The sequence below is a fragment of the Capra hircus genome, chromosome 2 (genome assembly GCF_001704415.2).
Source record: "Capra hircus breed San Clemente chromosome 2, ASM170441v1, whole genome shotgun sequence".
Classification (NCBI taxonomy): domain Eukaryota; kingdom Metazoa; phylum Chordata; class Mammalia; order Artiodactyla; family Bovidae; genus Capra; species Capra hircus.
In genome coordinates, this window is record NC_030809.1 from 92,726,882 (window position 1) to 92,746,791 (window position 19,910).

General features: G+C 36.9%; 1 protein-coding gene across 2 annotated transcripts in view; it reads left to right on the forward strand.

Moving 5' to 3' along the window:
• Positions 1-16,971, forward strand: part of ARL6IP6 (ADP ribosylation factor like GTPase 6 interacting protein 6) — a 37,784-nt gene extending 20,813 nt beyond the window's left edge. The window contains exons 4-5 of one of the 2 annotated variants that reach the window (XM_018063157.1): positions 6,610-6,670; positions 15,553-15,663. In XM_018063157.1, coding sequence (XP_017918646.1) covers positions 6,610-6,649 — 40 coding nt within the window. In that variant the 3' untranslated portion in view covers positions 6,650-6,670; positions 15,553-15,663. Of the gene's footprint in view, positions 1-6,609; positions 6,671-15,552 lie in introns of both variants that reach the window. The other variant, XM_018063156.1, reaches the window with a different exon arrangement.

Sequence of the window (19,910 nt, forward strand, 5' to 3'; positions counted from 1 at the left end):
TGGTCACATCTGTGCATTTCCTAAAATGTTAAAATATATAGAATTTGATTGGCAGTCTATACTGAATATACAAACTACTGTCTTCCTGGTGCTATTGGTTTTTTTGTCTGGATCACTGAGTTATCCACCTTTCTGCTTCTTCCAATCACAAATGATATTTGTGACTATTAGGACACTCAGTTTCAACAAACACATACTTTTAATTCAATTTAAACATTTCTGAACAGCCTTTTTTTTTTAATTGTGTTGCAATGGTATTTGGTATTTGCAGATTAAATTAGAAGTAAGAAAGAAAAGTGAACAATTGATTTTCATTTGAATTGCTTTTTGGTAAACTGTTTTTGGTAACTTTTACAGAATGAAAATTCACATATCTCACATGTTATTTCCTGTGTAATGTTCTGGATATATTCAGATGCTGAAATATTTAAATCTCTACTACATTTGTATGTGAAAGGGTTTTCTCTAAGTTCTTGTTCTTAATACTGGGGCCATTATTTTTCTTACAGGTTAAGATATAGTACAAACAAAATAGTAAAATCATAATAGAAATAAGGTTATGAGTTCTTGATCAGTAATATAAGTCTTAAAGATCAAGACAAGTAGGTGATTTAGTATTTAAATTGGAAGTTTCTTTTCCAAGCACACAAGATTTAACATTGAACACAATAAATTGATGGTGTGACTCTTTTATACAGACTTTGGAGAGTTGCCGCTTTGTGAGATCAGATATTCTTTATTGCCATGGGCTAATGAAACAGATGTCAGATGGCTAATTGCAGTTGGAGAGAAGCTACTGACAAAAGAGACAGATCAAGAGCTTGGCCTTGCTATTTGAGTATCATGAAGTTTCATTATTTATCTTTTTGTTATTCATTATCTTCATTCTAGGAACTGTTTGGAGCCATCAGTTGTAAAGCTGTCACTATTAATGAATATATTGATGGCACTGCACAGAGGCTTCTTGAAGGGTTAAAATATATGCATGTCTTATATATTCCATTAAAATTCTGAATGGAGACTTAAATAGATGTAACAAAATCCTGTAAGAAATCATATTAAATATTCTTGGTTTCTTTGTTGCTTTCATAAAGTAATATAGCTGCTGTTTGCTTTGCACCTATTTGCTATGGCTTTTGCTTACACAGATTTACAATGTGTTATGTATGGGTTGCTGAATAGACACGGGTGTCCATATGCACAGAATAGCATGGATAAGAAATACCTAAGAGATAGCACTTGGTAATATTATACTTCAAACCCTTTATATGTGTTCAACAATCTACATAAATTATGAGTCAGCTTGGTATGTTATAAAGAGCTTATAAGTCAGGAGCAACTTCCAAATGCAGGCTATACCATATACTACTCAGAAGAACTTTTGAGCAAGTCAGTTGGTATCTCTGAACCTTAATTTCCTCCTCTCCAAAATGGGATTGAAAGCAGTGATATCTACACTCATAGGCAATAAATACATTTACCACGTAAAGCAACAGATACATCAGATGATAAATCTGATATAGTCCCAGAGCTTTTCTTTTCCTTAATTCAAGATGGATGTCTGACTGTGGCCTACCACTGGTTACAAATTATCTTTTCTTGAGTAATTGTTATTTATCTCTAGATTTTTATCCTTTAAATTTTTTCCCCTTTCTGTTTTTTTGATAGTAATATGCTCTTTCTTGTATTAAATAATGCTAATAGTACATGGTAGTGGTTTTTAAACCTTGTTCTTGGCAAAACAAGTTTGTCAACAAAACATGGTGTTATTTTTAAACTGACTTATGAAATCTAAGGTCTTGGGAATCCCTTTTTTTTTTTTATACTGTTTGGCCTAACTTTCTAGCAAATAAGGACTTTGTCTAACTAAGGACAGTATCCAGGACAGATAGATGTCCTTAGCCATTTTTCTACCTCGATCCACTGATGAATAAAGTTAACATGTTTAGTTCAGTTTGCAACCAAGTAAACTGCTATATGGCTTTCCTGTTGGCTCATTGATAAAGAATCTGCTAATAATGTAGAAGACGCAGGTTCAATCCCTAGGTCGAGAAGATCCCTGGAGAAGGAAATGGCAACCTGGCACCTCACTCCAGTATTCTTGCCTGGGAAATCCCATGAACAGAGGAACCACGTGGGCTGCAATTTGTGGGGTCGCCAAAGCATGGGACAGGACTTAACAGTTAAACAGTAACAACAGATTGCTATATATAAGTAAACTAGACTGTAAGTTAGTATGCAGTTTCATCCAACCAGATATACCTTTTATTTCTCTTTAATTTTCAGGAAACTGTAATACAATGAGAAATAAATGCATACATTTTAATTCCATGTTAAAGAACTCAGCTCATTGTTAGGATCTTTCAGTGCTTGTATGTTATTATGTTAGTTAATATCACACCAGCAAAACATAGGTTGTGATTCAATTAAAATTTCTAGTTGGTAAAATTCTAGATGAGGCATAGATTATTATAGAATGGAGATCCAGACGTGATTAAAGACATCATAAGGACTAGAGAAGTTGGCAGTATAGCTGGGAAACTAAGGAAAAAGAAAATCCTTTCTTAAAAAATGAGGAGCTGCTTAAAGTTGAAATTTTGAATTGTATTATAACATAGTCTACCAATGTGTAGATTGGTAAACCAACTTGCTTCATTAAAATGGTAGCTACTTTATAACTAATACTTACTCCTAATGCACATCATTAGCCTAATTACCAGGCTAATGACACAATGGAGTAAATGCTCAAAATGGCTTCTCTGTCCATGGGAGTCTCCAGGCTAGAATACTGGAGTGGGTTGCCATACCCTCTTTTCAGGGGATCTTTCCGACCCAGGGATCGAACATACCTCTTACATTCCCTGTACTGGCAGACAGGTTCTTTATCACTAGCACCACCTCAGAAGCCCATATATTTTTAAGAATGATGCAGTATAGCTCAACATTACGTGTATATATATATATATATATATAAATATATATATATATATATATATACATATATATCCCCCCCCACATCTTTTAAGTAAATGCTTTTCGAGATGATCCTTAGGATTATCGTGAAACCTTGAAGTCAGTGCACAGTCGTATTTCTAATGCTTTATATTTTAATAACATTTATATTTCAAGTAGTAATTGAGAAATTTATCTGCTAGGACAGTGACTGATTTAAAATTTCTCTTTATTGATTTTTTTATGATTATAGAATTAATACATGTAGCACAGAATTGTATAACTTAGTTAACTGCTGCAAAATCTTATTTTGAATAATACTGAATTAACCAATGTGAACAGACTGCAGATTATACTTCAGAATTAAAAAAAACTATATATATGTAAATATTCCTGTTTTGATACAAGTATAATCACGTAGCACATATTTTAAAATAATTATTTCTGTAACCTTGATTACTAAAACCATATGACTCTAGACATGCATATGTGTGTATATGGTGTGGTATATGCACTGGAAATACATCATTCGACCCAAATATAACTACACCTTCAGTTCACTTCAGTTCAGTTGGTCAGTTGTGTCCAACTCTGCCACCCCATGGACTGCAGCACGCCAGGCCTCCTTGTCATCACCAACTCCCACAGTTTATCCAGACTCGTGTCCATTAAGTCAGTGATGCCATTCAACCATCTCATCCTCTATCATCACCTTCTCCTCTTGTCTTCAGTCTTTCCCACCATCAGGGTCTTTTCAAATGAGTTAGCTCTTTGCATGAGATGGCCAAAGTATTGGAGTTTCATCTGCAACATCAGTCTTTCCAATGAACATTCAGGACTGATCTCCTTTAGGATGGACTGGTTGGATCTCCTTGCAGTCAAAAGGACTCTCAAGAGTCTTCTCCAACACTGCAGTTCAAAAGCATCAATTCTTTGGCTCTCAGCTTTCTTTATAGTCCATCTCTCACATCCATACATGACTACTGGAAAAACCATAGCCTTGACTAGACGGACCTTTGTTGGCAAAGTAATGCCTCTGCTTTTTAATATGCTGTCTAGGTTGGTCATAACTTTACTTCCAAGGAGTAAGCGTCTTTTAATTTCATGGCTGCAGTCACCATCTGCAGTGATTTTGGAGCACCCCCCCCCCCCAAATAAAGTCTGACACTGTTTCCCCATCTATTTGTCATGAAGTGATGGGACTGGATGCCATGGTCTTAATTTTCTGAATGTTGAGCTTTAAGCCAGCTTTTGGACTCTCCACTTTCATCAAGAGGCTCTTCAGTTCTTCACTTTCTGCTATAAGGGTGGTATCATCTGTATATCTGAGGTTTTTGATATTTCTCCCAGCAATCTTGATTCCAGCTTGTGCTTCATCCAGCCCAGGATTTCTCATGATGTACTCTGCATATAAGTTAAATAAGCAGGGTGACAATATACAGCTTTGACTTACTCCTTTTCCTATTTGGAACCAGTCTGTTGTTCCATGTCCAGTTCTAACTGTTGCTTCTTGACCCGCATACAGATTTCTTAAGAGGCAGGTCAGGTGGTCTGGTATTCCCATGTCTTTCAGAATTTTCCACAGTTTGTTGTGATATACACAGTCAAAGACTTTGGCATAGTCAATAAAGCAGAAGTAAATGTTCTTCCGGAACTCTCTTGCTTTTTTGATGATCCAACGGATGTTGGCAATTTGATCTCTGGTTCCTCTGCCTTTTCTAAATCCAGCATGAACATCTGGAAGTTCATGGTTCACGTACTGTTGAAGCCTGGCTTGGAGAATTTTGAGCATGACTTTACTAGCATGTGAGATGAGTGCAATTGGGCGGTAGTTTGAGCTTTCTTTGGCATTGCCTTTCTTTGGATTAGGCTTCCCTAGTGGCTCAGAGGTTAAAGCGTCTGCCTCCAATGCGGGAGACTTGGGTTCGATCCCTCCTGGGTCGAGAAGATCCCCTGGAGAAAGAAATGGTAAATGACTCCAGTACTCTTGCCTGGAGAATCCCGTGGACCGAGAAGCCTGGTAGGCTACAGTCCACGGGATCGCAGAGAGTGGGACACGACTGAGCAACTTCACCTTCACCTTCACCTTCTTTGGATTGGAATGAAAACTGACCTTTTCCAGTCCTGTGGCCACTGCTGAGTTTTCCAAATTTGCTGGCATATTGAGTGCAGCACTTTCACAGCATCATCTTTTAGGATTTGAAATAGCTTACTGGAATTCCATCACCTCCGTTGGCTTTGTTCGTAGTGATGCTTCCTAAGGCCCACTTGACTTCACATTCCAGGATGTCTGGCTCTAGGTGTGTGATCACACCATCGTGATTATCGTGGTCATGATCTTTTTTGTACAGTTATTCTGTGTATTCTTGCCACCCCTTCTTAATATCTTCTGCTTCTATTAGGTCCCTACCATTTCTGTCCTTTATTGAGCCCATCTTTGCATGAAATATTCCCTTGGTATCTCTGATTTTCTTGAGGGGTTAGACTTATAATCTGTTAAACTAGCTAATATGATAGTTTTAGTCTTATTCTCTGGCACTTCATTCTAAAAATATTTTGCTGTATTTTCTCCTGACAGATTACTTTGAAATGTATTTTTTTTAAGGCAAAAGAAATACAAATGTATATATACATGTACAGTTGTACAATGCATCCAATGTGTAGCCACTGTCTTAGCAATGTAAATATACACCAAAACAAGAGAGGGACAAATGGGAGAATTTTTTTTTTTAACTTCTGCATAGTTTCTTACTTGATTTCTTATTTGAGTTATCTGTGTTATAACATTCTAAAGAAGTCAAAATCTGTTTTAGGAACATAATGATAAAGTGAAACAAATACGTTTTATCATTGTTCAACTTATTTTTTTGTTTAAAACTGAGTAACTTTGAAGCTTTCAAGTGGAAAGCAATTGGGATAGATTTTTGAAGTGGGATAGATTTCTGAAGTGATAATCTTCTAGGAAGTGTCTTTGCTAATTTATATATTTCCAAACAGTAATAGTATTTACTTTGAGGTTTTTAGAGTCACTAGAGGTTCTGGCTGAAGAGAAATTTTGATTCAGTATGTCAGGGTACATTCTGAAATTCTGAATTTCTAAGGAATTCCCAAGCAAGGCTAGTATACTGCTAATCTGTGGATTATACTTTGAATAGGAAGGCTTTAGGACAAAAGTTGGCAGACTTTTTCTGTATGGTACCAAGTAGTATTTTGGCTTTGTGGGCCATCAAACTCTTCACAACTTTCACAACTCTTCAGCTCTGCCACTGTAGCACCAAAGCACCCAAAGACAGCACATAAAGGAATGACTGAGACTATGTTCCAATAAAAAGAAACAGGTGGCAGGACAGGTGTGTCCTAGTTTGCTAAGCCTTCCTTAGAGGACCACTCTGAAATTAGACATTGCTTATAAAGTTTCTAAAAATCTGAGAAATATATGTGTATACACACACATATATGTTTATAAGATCAAGTGGACTTGTCTGTTCAGCTCAGTTTTATAGTTGTCAGGATATGACACACTTTTTTTAAAGTCCCATTTTACATTAATTTATAATAATTACTTCCCCATGGATGGAATACTGGAGTGAGTAGCCTTTCCCTTCTTCAGGAGGTCTTCCCAACCCAGGGATCTAACCCAGGTCTCCTGTATTGCAGGTGGATTCTTTCCCAACTGAGCTGCAAGGGAAGCCCATAATAATTCCTTCACACTTAAATGGTAAATGTATTAACTTTTACTGAACATCTAAGTTTTAGTGAATAAATGATGATAAAGTAGTGATAAAGGGTCCTCTAAAGGCCATTTGAACAAACAAGAAAGCTTACAGCTTGAGGATGTTTAAAATTATAACAAAGTAAGACGCTTACTCCTTGGAAGAAAAGTTATGACAAACTTAGATAGTATATTCAAAAGCAGAGACATTACTTTGCCGACTAAGGTCCGTCTAGTCAAGGCTATGGTTTTTCCTGTGGTCATGTGTGGATGTGAGAGTTGGACTGTGAAGAAGGCTGAGCGCTGAAGAATTGATGCTTTTGAACTGTGGTGTTGGAGAAGACTCTTGAGCGTCCCTTGGACTGCAAGGAGATCCATCCAGTCCATTCTGAAGGAGATCAGCCCTGGGATTTCTTTGGAAGGAATGATGCTAAAGCTGAAGCTCCAGTACTTTGGCCACCTCATGTGAAGAGTTGACTCATTGGAAAAGACTCTGATGCTGGGAGGGATTGGGGGCAGGAGGAGAAGGGGACGACAGAGGATGAGATGGCTGGATGGCATCACTGACTCGATGGACGTGAGTCTGAGTGAACTCTGGGAGATGGTGATGAACAGGGAGGCCTGGCGTGCCGCGATTCATGGGGTCGCAGGGAGTCGGACACGACTGAGTGACTGAACTGAACTGAAGACAGTTATTGGAGAAGGAAATGACATCCCACTGCAATATTCCTGCCTGGAAAATCCTATAGACAGAGGAGCCTGACAAAATACAGTCCATGGGGTCGTGAAGATTTGGACATGACTGAGCAAGCACACACACAACAACCCAAGACAGTTATAAAAACCCGTTGCAGTAACTTTACTCACTTCTTTTAGATTGTGAGTCTACAAGTTACTTTTTTCCCAAGTACGGTAAGTGTTTTTCAGGATTAAGAAATCGACTAGGAGAAATAAATTATTGGCAAGAAAAATAATTATAATAGAAACTTTAAAAGGGGAAGCCAAATGAAATACATCAAAACTTGGTCACAGTTGTTAGGAACTATAAGTAAAACTAGCTTCCTTTTACCAGGCCTGTGCAGAGAAGGAAGGATGAAGTGCCTGCCCTGAAAAATTGTAAAGTTATAGAGGTATTGTAAAGTAAAACAAAGTAAAATTAAAAAAAAAAAAAAAGGAAGGTCAGGTAGGAGAGAGCCTGCAGCAAAGCTAGCAAAACGTTGCAACAGCAGAAGACCTCAAATCCATTCTAAAATGGATCAGGTGCGGTGGTATTCCATATAGAAAGGATGAAGAGACTAAGAGGTGAATCATCCAAACTAAGATCTGAGTAACTAAAGTTCACAACCTTCATATTCTGAACTAGAATCTTACTAGCTAGCACTATCCGTCCATGCCTGGAGAATCCCATGGACAGAGGAGCCTGGCGGGCTACAGTCCATAGGGCTGCACAGAGTCAGACACAGCTGAAGTGATCAGCAGCGCATCATCCTACATCCCTGTCCCGTTTTTTTTTTTTCTGTGTCTATTCCACATATTCACTTTGCATTTTAGGCTTCAGTGGACCTCACCTCCAGTTTCATGACATCATGAGGGAACTTCTTGCTTCTTCCTCCCTCTTTCATGAAATCAATTACAAACTTAATTTACATCCACTTCGATCATACCATTTTTCTTTGTGTCTCAGAGGATAAAGGGTTCTCCCTGCCCAAACTTAATTCTACTTCCTGTGCTGTGTATATTGCCCCATCTCACTGCAGCCTTTCCTTTATACCCAGTGTTCTTTTTAGGATATTTTTTAAACATTTAAGTTTCTCCTGTGTTAGAGGAAAAATCTTCATGCCTAAATCTCTCCATAGTTAAGTATCTTGTAAGACTAGAGAAGAGATAGTTCCCGCTTCACAGTGAACTATAGTTGCTACCACATATGTTGTGCAGTCACTCCTAGAATAAAATTTTTTCTCCTTAAATTGACCGCAGAACTCTTAATTACAAAATTTAAAATCACTTTCAATCCATTATTTGAAAGTTAAATATTCCTTTTCAAAATGATGTTCTTTCGTAATTTCTCTGACACTGCTCCCTTCTGTTTTGTTTTGTTCTTTCTTTCCAGCTTTCTGATCCCTACTTGGCACTTGTGGAATCCCTTTTCCTAAGCTACTATTCTGAGAAACAGACTTCTGAGTCTGTCTAGCCTGTCTTGAGTCTCTCTCCTGAGAACCTCCCTTTTAATATTCATTTGTATTTCCTGTTGCTTACTAGGAGTTTTTACTTCAGTGTCCAATAGGTATTTGCAGTTTAACACATCTAATATTTCCCACTTTGTTATCAACCTGTATTTCCGGTTCCCTATCATGGTGAGTGATGTTTCATCCAGCCAGTAAAGTGGGAAATCTGCCCTCACCTTCAGTTCTTCCTTCTCTCTCATTAACTCTAGCCAGTCCAGCACGAAAAATAATGGTTGACATTTATTCTGTTAATGATTGTGTGCTCAGTACATTCAAGACACTGCAACAAGTACTTGTTAATATTATCTCAGTCTTCACAGGAGCACTAAAGAGAGGAATTATTAACCTTACTTTAAAGATGGGAATTAGATTTTCAAGGAGGCTAAAGTAGTCTTATAAATATCAGAGCCAGTTTAACCCCTCCACCTCCACCCCATGGAAGGAGAGTTAGTTTTCCAAGTCCTTCTCTCTCACCATGATAAACTATTAACCATTTCCTGCATTCTCTCTGTGTTGCGCCTGCACATATTGTTATTTGTTTAGAATGCTGAATTCATCATAGTCAATTTTAGCTCAGGTACTGACTGTTCTTTTAAAATTAAAATCTCTCCCCTTCTACAAACCAAACAGCGCTTTGTCTTCTAAGTAATGCCGTCTGCAGAACTTTAACTCTTAGCACACTATGTCAATAGACACATCCTTGTCTCCCATGTATATTGCCTGGTATAAAGAACTCATCCTATAAATTTTGGTGACGTTTAATGGAAAGAGAAGAAAATTATAAAATAGAGAACTTTAATCAAAACAGAATGATAGTGGCACAGAACACAGAAATACAGATTAGTGGAGCAGGATAGAAACCTCAGAGGTAAAGCCATGCACTTTGAGTCACTGAGTCCATGACAGGCGGCGAGAATATACAGTAGAGGAAAACAGTGCGTTCAGTAAATAGTGCCGGGATAACTGGACAGATACATATAAAAGAATGAAATTAGAACATTCTATACCACCATATACAAAAATAAACTCAATGGATTAAAGACCTAAATAGAAGACTGGATACTATAAAACTCTTAGAGGAAAACATAGGCAGAACACTCTCTGACATAAATCGCAGTAAGATCTTTTTTGACCCACTTCCAAGAGTAATGAACAAATGGGACCTAATTAAAAGCTTTTGCACAGCAAAGGAAACCATAAAGGAAATGAAAAGAAAACCCACAGAATAGAAGAAAATATTTGCAAACAAAGCAACCAAAAAGGGATTAATCTCAAAATATATAAACAGTCTATATATCTGAGTATCCCCCCCCAAAAAAAAAACAATCAAAAAGTAGACAGAAAATCCAAGTAGACATTTTTCTAAAGAACACATACAGCGGGTCAAAAAGCATTTGAAAAGATGCTCAACATCACTAATTACTAGAGAAATGCAAATCAAAACTACAGTGAGGTATCACCTTATACTAGTTAGAATGGCCATAATCAAAAAATCAACATGTGGAGAAAAGGGAACCCTTCTACACTGTTGGTAGGGATATAAATTGGTGCAGCTACTATGGAAAACACTATGGAGGTTTCTTTAAAAACTAAAAGTAGAGCTACCATATGATCCAGCAGTCCCATTCCTGGACATAAATCTAGAGAAAACCATAATTCAAAAAGATCCATGCACCACCATGTCATTGTAGCACTATTTAAGTAATCAGGACATGGAAGCAAACTAAATGTCCATTGACAGAGGAATGGATAAAGAAGATGGGGGGGTAAGTATATATTACTCAGCCATTAAAAAGAATGAAATAGTGCCATTTGCAGTGGCATGGATAGACCTAGACACCATCATACCAAGTGAAGTAAGTCAGATGGAGAAAAACAAATATCATATGATATCGCTTATATGTGAAATATAAGCACGGTACAAATGAACCTATTTACAAAACAGAGATTGAGTCACAGATGTAGGAAACAAATACAGTTACCAAGGGGGTAAGGGGGCAGGAGGGATAAATTGGGAGATTGGGACTGACATGCACGTGCTTGCTATGCTAAGTAGATTCAGTTGCGTCTGACTCTTTGCAACCCCATGGACTGTAGCCCTCCAGGCTCCTCTGTCCATGGGATTCTCCAGGCAAGAATACTGGAGTGGGTTGCCATGCCCTCCTCCAGGGAATCTTCCCAACCCAGGGATTGAACTGCTGTCTTATCTGTCCTGCATTAGCAGGCAGGTTCTTTACTACTAGCACCACCTGGCACATACACACACTACTATAAGAACCTATTGTATAGCCCAGGAGACTCTTCAATACTCTTTAATGACCTATAGGAATAGAATCTAAAAGAGTGGATATATGTGTATAAATATATAACTGACTCACTTTGATGTACTGCAGAAACTAACACAACATTGTAAATCAACTCTACTCCAATTTAAAAAATAACTTAAAAAGTGAAGAAGAAATAAAGACTTTTCTCCAACAACAGAAAACGGAACTTTAGAGTATAAACGGTGAATGTAATATATATTGTTTTTTCCTTAATGAGAGACAGCATTTCCTCAGGGAGGAAAGCTTTCTCTTTGAAATTCTAACCCTTATTTCTTAAATAACACCGGTAAAGTTAATTGGAATACTGACAGTTTCATCTTCCTCAGCAATTTTTGCAAGTAATTTGTTGTATCATTTTGTGTTTCTGAAAGAAACATAAGAGAAATGCTTTGCAAGTGATTGAAATATGGTGAGGTTATTTTCTTTCAGATTTTGGGCTTGGGTTAAGAATTTCTGATTCCAGGTAACTGCTGGTTACTCCAGTCAGGCTCACACAGCTTAAAATTCTTTCGGCATTAGAGATGTCTTGGCTAGGGAGAGAATGAGCAGTAAAAGGCAGCTCAGATGTGTGAAGAAGGAATAGATTAGTATCAACTAGTCATCCTGTCTCCTGCTGAGCCAGTCAGACACACAGACAAATAGCCAGTTGGTTGTATTACTGGCAAGCAGAGAGCTTTCTGCTCAGAGCAAAATCAGTTGGTAGTGATGTTACTGTATGAAATTGAAAGAGTTCTGTCATAAGAAGCGTGTTTGAAATGTGGAATATATGTGAGGGAAAGGAAATATAGGAATTAATATGGTATACGAATGAAGACTTCAAGAAAGTGAAGACCACTGTGTAGTATTGGCTCAGACAGTAAAGAATCCACCCGCAATGAGGGAGACCTGGGTTTGATCCCTGGATTGAAAAGGTCCCTTAGAGGAAGGCATGGCAACCCGCTCCACTGTTCTTACTTAGAGAATCCCTATGGACAGAGGAGCCTGGCAGGCCCCAGTCCATGGGACCACAAAGAGTTGGACACGACTGAGTGGCTAAGCACAGCAGTGTGTAGTACAGAGATTCAGTTAGGAGTCAACCAGACCATGATTAGAGGAAAAGCAGTAAATACAAAACATGAAAAAAGAGCTGCCAATCTGTTTGGTCTCTCTCTGAAATAAACAGGTAATTTATTTGAGACTTATGGTAGTGGCTTATTCAGTGCTTTAATTTGTAGTTTAAAAGTAAGACTGCTGCTGCTGCTAAGTCACTTCAGTCGTCTCCGACCCTCTGCAACCCCATAGACGGCAGCCCACCAATTGCCAGAATCATTGAATTAATTTGAATCTTAAATTTGAAATGTATTCCATTCCTGAATAAATGAAAATAATTAAGGTATAGTTCTTCCATGATTTAGTCACTTTACAAGTTTGTTAGATATCAATATAACTATATTGCTAGAAAGTGCATTTCCAGACTACAAAATCTAGATCTAAATAGTGGAAGTCTTGAGTTCCCTTGTGAATTATAAAGGGAGAAGTGATTATGAACTTTTTGGAAGAGGGTAATACCAAGCAGAAACGCACACACAAACACAGACCTGTAGTTCTTCAGTCTCTTTTCTTCCCTCCACCTCTTGAGTGTGCTTGTATGTTCTTGTTCCTCTGTTTTGATTTGGGTTGGGTCTAGATTTAGGTGTTTTACTTAGAAGCAGGAATTGAAGTAGAAGATCAAAAGAATTTTTCAAAATCTCATCTATAGCTAAGCTTTCTTTTCCATAGTAGATAGTGGCTAACATTTATTGATTATTTGGTATGTGCCAGATACCTGATTCTCATAACTTTATGTAAGAGTAGACTTTCTTTTTATTTCTATTTTGGGAAATTGAGGCTCAGTGGTCAAATTCTGGCTTCATATACCCTGAAAGTGGCAAAGCTGGCGCTCAAAAGTGTCTCTCAAAGACTCTTAACCACTAATAGGATTCACATGAGTACCTTTTTGTAGGATTCTTTATTATTAGGAATTCTTTAGAACCAAAACAAGATAGTACCTTCTTATAACTAATCTTTTAGGATATAGAAAGAGTTGCATTATTATGAGCTTTGCTTTGTAGCCATATTTTTTCCTAGTATTTTGTCTTATTCAATGTTTCCCATTTATTTCCATTTTGATTTCAGAAATGTATTGCGGTGGAATAGAACTGTTTCTCAGCATAATAAAATCCACAGTTGGGAATTCTAACATTTACTTTAGGAAGGATCCTGGTTTTGTCATTGAGGTCTCTGTGTGTTTCTGTATTTATTTTTAAATGGTCAAATGAATAGTCAGGTCTTAAATTTTTGAATTCGTATGTTAAATGAAGTCACATGTTAGTTTTCATTATATTGGGTTGGCCAAAAGTTTGTTCAGGTTTTTCCATAACATCTTATGGAGTATTTGACAAAGGGGAATTAAAGTACCTTCAGTTTTTTACAGAACTTCAAAGGTCACAAGTAGGTCATAGAAGAGAAAACCTGCCAAGGGTTCTGTATATCTTCTTCAGGGAGGAAAATCATGTGAATTTAAAAAGCAGTTTTAAACTAGAAATTCCTCAAATATTTTAAGTCCCTTGCCTGGCAGTACATTCATGAACTGCTACAGTGTTCGCAGTGGGAGCATGGTATGTCTGAGGTGGTAGAGAGAATAAGAACCACAGCTCTGGAGTATTTCTTCAATGTTATTAAAATTCATTGTTTTACTGGTTTGTGAAAGCCACTGAGCATTTGAGCTTGTACATCTCAGTAAAATTCAATTATGTCAGCATTGTAGTTATTATAATTTCCTAATGTCTGATAAGCTGTACTTTAGAGATTTTTCTATTTTTATTGGAATGTGGGGTCTCAAACTAGTAAAAGAGAACAATAAAGTCCTGAAATTCTATTCCATGATTAACTTTGTTAGTGTGAATTTAAATATTCTTAGGTCAGTGATAGGTTTTGTTTTGTTTTTACAGTGAATGATAATGTTGACAGTTACAATTAGATTTCTGTTCACCAGTTTTTGTGAGAGGAATTTCTTTTCCTTAAAGGGGCAAAATATTTAGTGTTACCTGTTTTATTTTACCAAATAGTAGGTTATACAGCTAAGTAGAATAGCCCTTATGAGCAAACGAGAAGTATCTTAAACTAGTCCCAGATGAGAAGGACTGAGTGGAGAGAGTAATAACTCCCATGACCAAAATAGGAGGCTCTCAGAATACAAGTCTTCTGTAGTCCCAGGTGAATGCAAAGGGGCTGTTCTTCAAAAAGTGTAAATTCTTTAGTCTTTACTCCAGATTTTACTGGACTGGAATCATTATAATAAGGTGCTCTTCAGATGTTAATTTTTATCTAAATACTTGCCTGGCTTTGATCTACGATTAAAGAGGACTAGGGGCATGGTAACCCTCTCAGTCCAGGGCCCTTATTGTTTAATACTTAACAACTTGATATTCTTACTACTACTAGTATACCTCCCTCTATGTCCTCGATTTGATTGTTCCACTGAGAAGATTCTTTTCTGCCTCTGACACCAATTGGACACTACCTTCTGTTCTTCTTAGCATGTCTCATCCTTATTAGGATAAGCAAAGAATATTAACTGCAATAGAGTTAGTGTAAAGAATGTTAAGAAAATGTAGTAAAATAAGTAAAATTGCTCCATGATCAAGGGAACAAATGTCATGGAAAGTCTGTGCACATGAGCTAGCTGGCCCTCATAGTAATCATAAGACAGTGTCTTTACTGACACCTGGGAACCCACTGAAAGCCACCTAAATTAAGTAACCTATTAAGTTGAAAACTGTAATGTTTATAATAGACATATCTGTTAATGATTTACGTATGGACAAGTGCTGTTTTTAGTGCTCAGAGAAAAAGTAGAATTTCATGTAATCTAAAGAAAACATGGTACAAGTAGGACAAATACTGGAAAAAATATGTATTTTAAATTAGCAGTAAGAAGAGAGTGGGGAAACCAATGCTAATTTAAATGAAAAAGTATGCTTGTAATATAGTAGTAACAAGATTTATATTTTAGAATTAGGTGATGGTACACACATGTGACTATGAAACACAGTAAAGAAGTTACAGGGATCAAACAGCATTTTACTCCAGTTAATGAGATTGAAAAATTATATTTGATAACACAGTTTTTGACAGAGAGCTTACATCTTTACTAACCTGTAGCTGTCTAATATTCTTTTTTAACTTGTGTATTAATATATAAACAGTGTTTGGGAAACGTGTTTCCAGGTTGTAAGCATTTTCAGTAAAAACTGATGGTGTCTTTGTTACACCAAATTACATTTTCCTTTTTTCATGTGTTTTTTTCTCCCCCTAGGAAAATGACCGGACATTCCTTCCACATGGGCTACAGTATGGCAATTTTGAATGGCATTGTAGCTGCTCTGACTGTAGCTTGGTGCCTCATGTAAACCTGCACTGAAGCAAAGTACTGGATAAAACTTACTCATGATTACTTTGTAATAACAGAAGAATATCACTGCCTATTCGGAAGACCAAGAAAGTTGCTGCTCATTATGTCGTTCAGATACAAGTCATATCATCATCATTATGGAGGACTTTTTAAACATCATTCTAGAGCCTAGGCATTGGGAATGTATAAGTATTAAGTTTCAAGTAGTTCTTAAAAGTGTAAGATGTTTACCTCATCTTTTTACTTCTGTGTGTGTTGTCCTTATAAGTTGTAGAAAACAATTTAATGCAAATCAAACTCAGAAACCTAGATGCAGAACATCCTGTATCAAAGCCTGCTTTTCTATGTATATACTACATTTTTGCTAAGAAATACTGATAGTACTTTTGAGATAGAAATATTTCTTATTTATTCATTATATTAGAAAAGCAAACAATGCCTACTACTTTGACATTTTATAGAAGCTACTTTTAAATCAGAATATTTAGTTTTCGATATATAATCAATAGAAGGTGCACTTATTTTTTTAACGGGGTATGGTTCTTTGGTGTTTTTGTTTTTGTTTTTTTTACATATTTTCCTACTATATATTGAATTTGTATCTTTTTAAATTGTTGCATCTAGGCAAATGTAAACATTATTTTTTATCTGGTGCAAACCTAATACCTTCCATTTTTAATAAGTATTTTGTCTTTTAAGAAAAGCACATTGGCCTCACATTTAAAACTAAGTAAACTTATTTTTGACAAAAAAGTAACTGAAAAAAGTTTATTTAAGGAATGATAATATTGAGGAAATTTAAAGCTATTCCCTCTTTCCATTTTCACAATGCCAAATACTTATCTTGGTGCATATATGGTTACTTCAACAGAACTGATACTATCTTTTTTTTAATAAATATAGACTTGACATTTTTATATTTAGGAATGCTTGAATTAGTTTGTTTTTAGTCTCCAAAATTTGGTTACCAAAATAGAAAAATATTTTGATACAGTGTGTGTACATGTATAATTTTTTATGTATAGTTGCCTTATTTTCCTATTTAAATGTTCTTTTGTAATTGTGTTGTTTTGTTTTTGTTCTCATTCTAATTAAGCCTTAATTGTTCCAATTCCTTTCTAAATACCTGCTTAGGAATAGTCACTTGAATTTTAGAAAGATGGACTATTTAAAATACTGTTTTCCCTGGCCATAGGAAAACCTGCCTTAGGATAGCATTGTGTAGCAAAACTGCTTATTCAGGCCAAATGGGAAATGAATATATACATTTGTTCATGTTACCTGCTAATTGTTGTTACTGAGTAAATGATTTAATAATGTTTCTAAAAGTCTTAACCTTTTTTTTCTTTTACCATTCAAAAACCTTTCATTGAAAATGCCAAATGCTGCTCTCTCTAATTTAAATTATCTAAAGTGTTTAGATTAATAGGAGAAGGGGGTGTTTTTTGTAAGGCACACATATTACACAAACATACACACATCCCATGGCTTAATGATTCCTTGCAGAGTAGTGCTTCCTATCTTCTTCCCCACCCCACGAACCCTTCTCCTTCTCCCTTCCCCAGCAACCTTGGCTCCAAAGGGCTCTTCTATTGCAAAGGAATGTACAAGTAACAAAATCAGTTTTTCTTCTCTCTACCCCCAAGAACTCCCCAGCACCCTCAAATTTGGAAAACTTCCTGATTTTTATGTCTTATGACTAAGGAAAATCTAGTAGACTCTTTACATGTAAGTATCTGTAAGATACTATATCTATATAATATGGATACATATAAATATTCAGTATGTATCTCTTAAGCTACTTCTGGAGCTCTGTTTCTTTTGGACTGGGACTCCTCTTTCTTGGGAAACTCCTCTCTGCAGTCTATCATAGGATGCAAATATAAACTATCCTACTTCCTTAGCAGAGTGATTGACTGAGGATAGGTATCTAACCAAAGCTAGGCCACTCCTAGTTTCTCATCTTCCCTGGCCACAGTGATTGCAATAGGAATAAAGACATGACTTAAATTAGGCTAGTCTCTTCCCAGAATTTTTCAGGTTGAAATTAAGGTTAATTAAGCTGGGAAGATACAATCCCAGGAGATGCTGGCAACCAGGGTTTAGCCAAATTCAGTGAGACAGAATAAGGCTGACATGGATACTGCTAATAACATTTCCTATAGTCCCTGATGCCCAGTGGTGACCCTGCCGTTAATGAAATTTGGTTTATTCACAGTTTTGGAAGCTAGAAGTCCAAGAATAGGCTGCCAACATTATTGGGTTCTAGTGAAGATAGCTGTCTTACTGTGTCCTCACTGGTGGGAGAGAGGCTAGCTGTCTTCCATTAGAAAGATTCTAACCCCATAATGAGGGCTCCACTCTCACTACCTAATTAACCTCCCAAAGGTCCCACCTCCTAATACCATCCTGTTGAGTTTTAGTTTCAATCAGTGAATTTGGTGGTATTCAGGGGGCACCAACATGCAGTCCATAAAATACCAGTAGCAAAAGTAGGTTCTTTGAAAAGGTAAGATAGACTTCTAGTAATAAAACAGATCTTAAAAGAGATTTTCCATGTTTGTCTATTTTTCCATTTCTGCCTGTTTCCTTGATTATATCAGGAACTTGTTGTAAGCAACAGATACCATCTGACTGACTTAAGGAAAAGGAATTTAGTGGATGTCCAGTGACTCTCAGAACTGGTAGGCAGAAATCAAAAAAGTACTGAAAGGTGAACGAGGAGGAAGCAAAGGAACTGTTTGTTGGTAGGAACAGTATGATCAGGATAATAAAATGAATCCTTTTTGTCATTTGTTCTTGTTCCTTGCAAGATCAGCTCAAGGTTCAGACTCTTTGGATAGACTGCCAACCGACCAAGATTTGGTCATGTGCCTCCTCTATTTAGCTTCTGTAATTTGGGATGAGCAGCCCCAAAAGATAAACATTCACTACAGCTCATTCTTGACTGTTCCGTTTCCCCACACATACCATTCCTTTCATACTTGACTTTCTAAAAGTAAAGTGTGCCTAACAGTGCAGCTATTTACTACATCTGAGGCCAGGACTTCAGAGTATGTTCATTCTTCTGGTTTTGGACATTCTACAAAATACGCTCTTTTTAATCCAAATGACAGGAAAGAGAAATTTCTTAAAATACATATTGTATATGACATCAAGAAGATAGGTAGAAGTTACTGTCTTAAGATCCTGGTCACAAGACCTTCCTTTGTAGCTGTTCTTTTATCTTTGCTTTGGCCACTGTCTTGGCAAATTAGGTTTCTTCCCTAAGAGTGAACAAATTTACTTCTGACGTGTCTAATGTCTTGTTGATTCTTCGCTACCATGTATGGTAGTACAACACACCCCAGAGTATCTTTAGTTTTCTGTCTATACTCCTCTGCTCACATCGTGTGGTAGCAACTGTATCACAAGGGTAAAACACCCCAACTAACTTAGCAGTCTTTTTTTGTTTTGCATGATTACCTGGTGGCATAGAGAATCTATGATGTGGCTGTTTGAACTCTTCTGAACTAATTTCTTTTGAACTCTTTCATTATGTACTTAAATCTTTAAGAACAGCAGAGTTCAGAGTTGGGAACAAAGGGCAAAAACTTTGTGAGGATATCACTGGGTGTAATAGTGAGAGGCCTCTTGGTTCCTGGACCTGTGTAATATAGGAATGGGAGAAACAGCATCAAAAGTCAATTGTTGGATAAAAATACATACAACATCTGGAGAGACCCCAACTTTAAATCTTGTGTCCTAATTGGCTCCATAACTAAATCTTCAGTAGATTATTCCAATACTAGCTAATGGGAATTCCCTGGCAGTCCAGTGGTTAGGACTCAGACCCTGGGGCCCAGGTTTGATCCCTGCTCAGGGAACCAAGATCCTGCAAGCAGAAACAAAACCTAGCAGCTGATAAAGAGATTAACAAAATAAGAATTAATTACATCATCTGACCTCTTCTATGGACTGTGTTTTTTTGGCTAGGGCAGTGTTGTATGAGAATCCATGATAATATATAAACTATTCAGTAAATCCATAAATAATGGTGCTGCCAGGTGTATCACAGGTGAGAAAAGCAAATCTAAGACCATAGTATGTTTACCAATGCGGACAAAACCACTGAGATGTTACTCCTAATGCAGTTAGTTAGCTACCAGGTAACAAGGCTGACTGCCCTGCCCCTCTTCCCCTCCCCCAACAGGTGACACCATGAAAGGGCGATGGGGGCGAAGATGGGGTGGGAACACGACAGTAGCCAGGATCACCTCTGA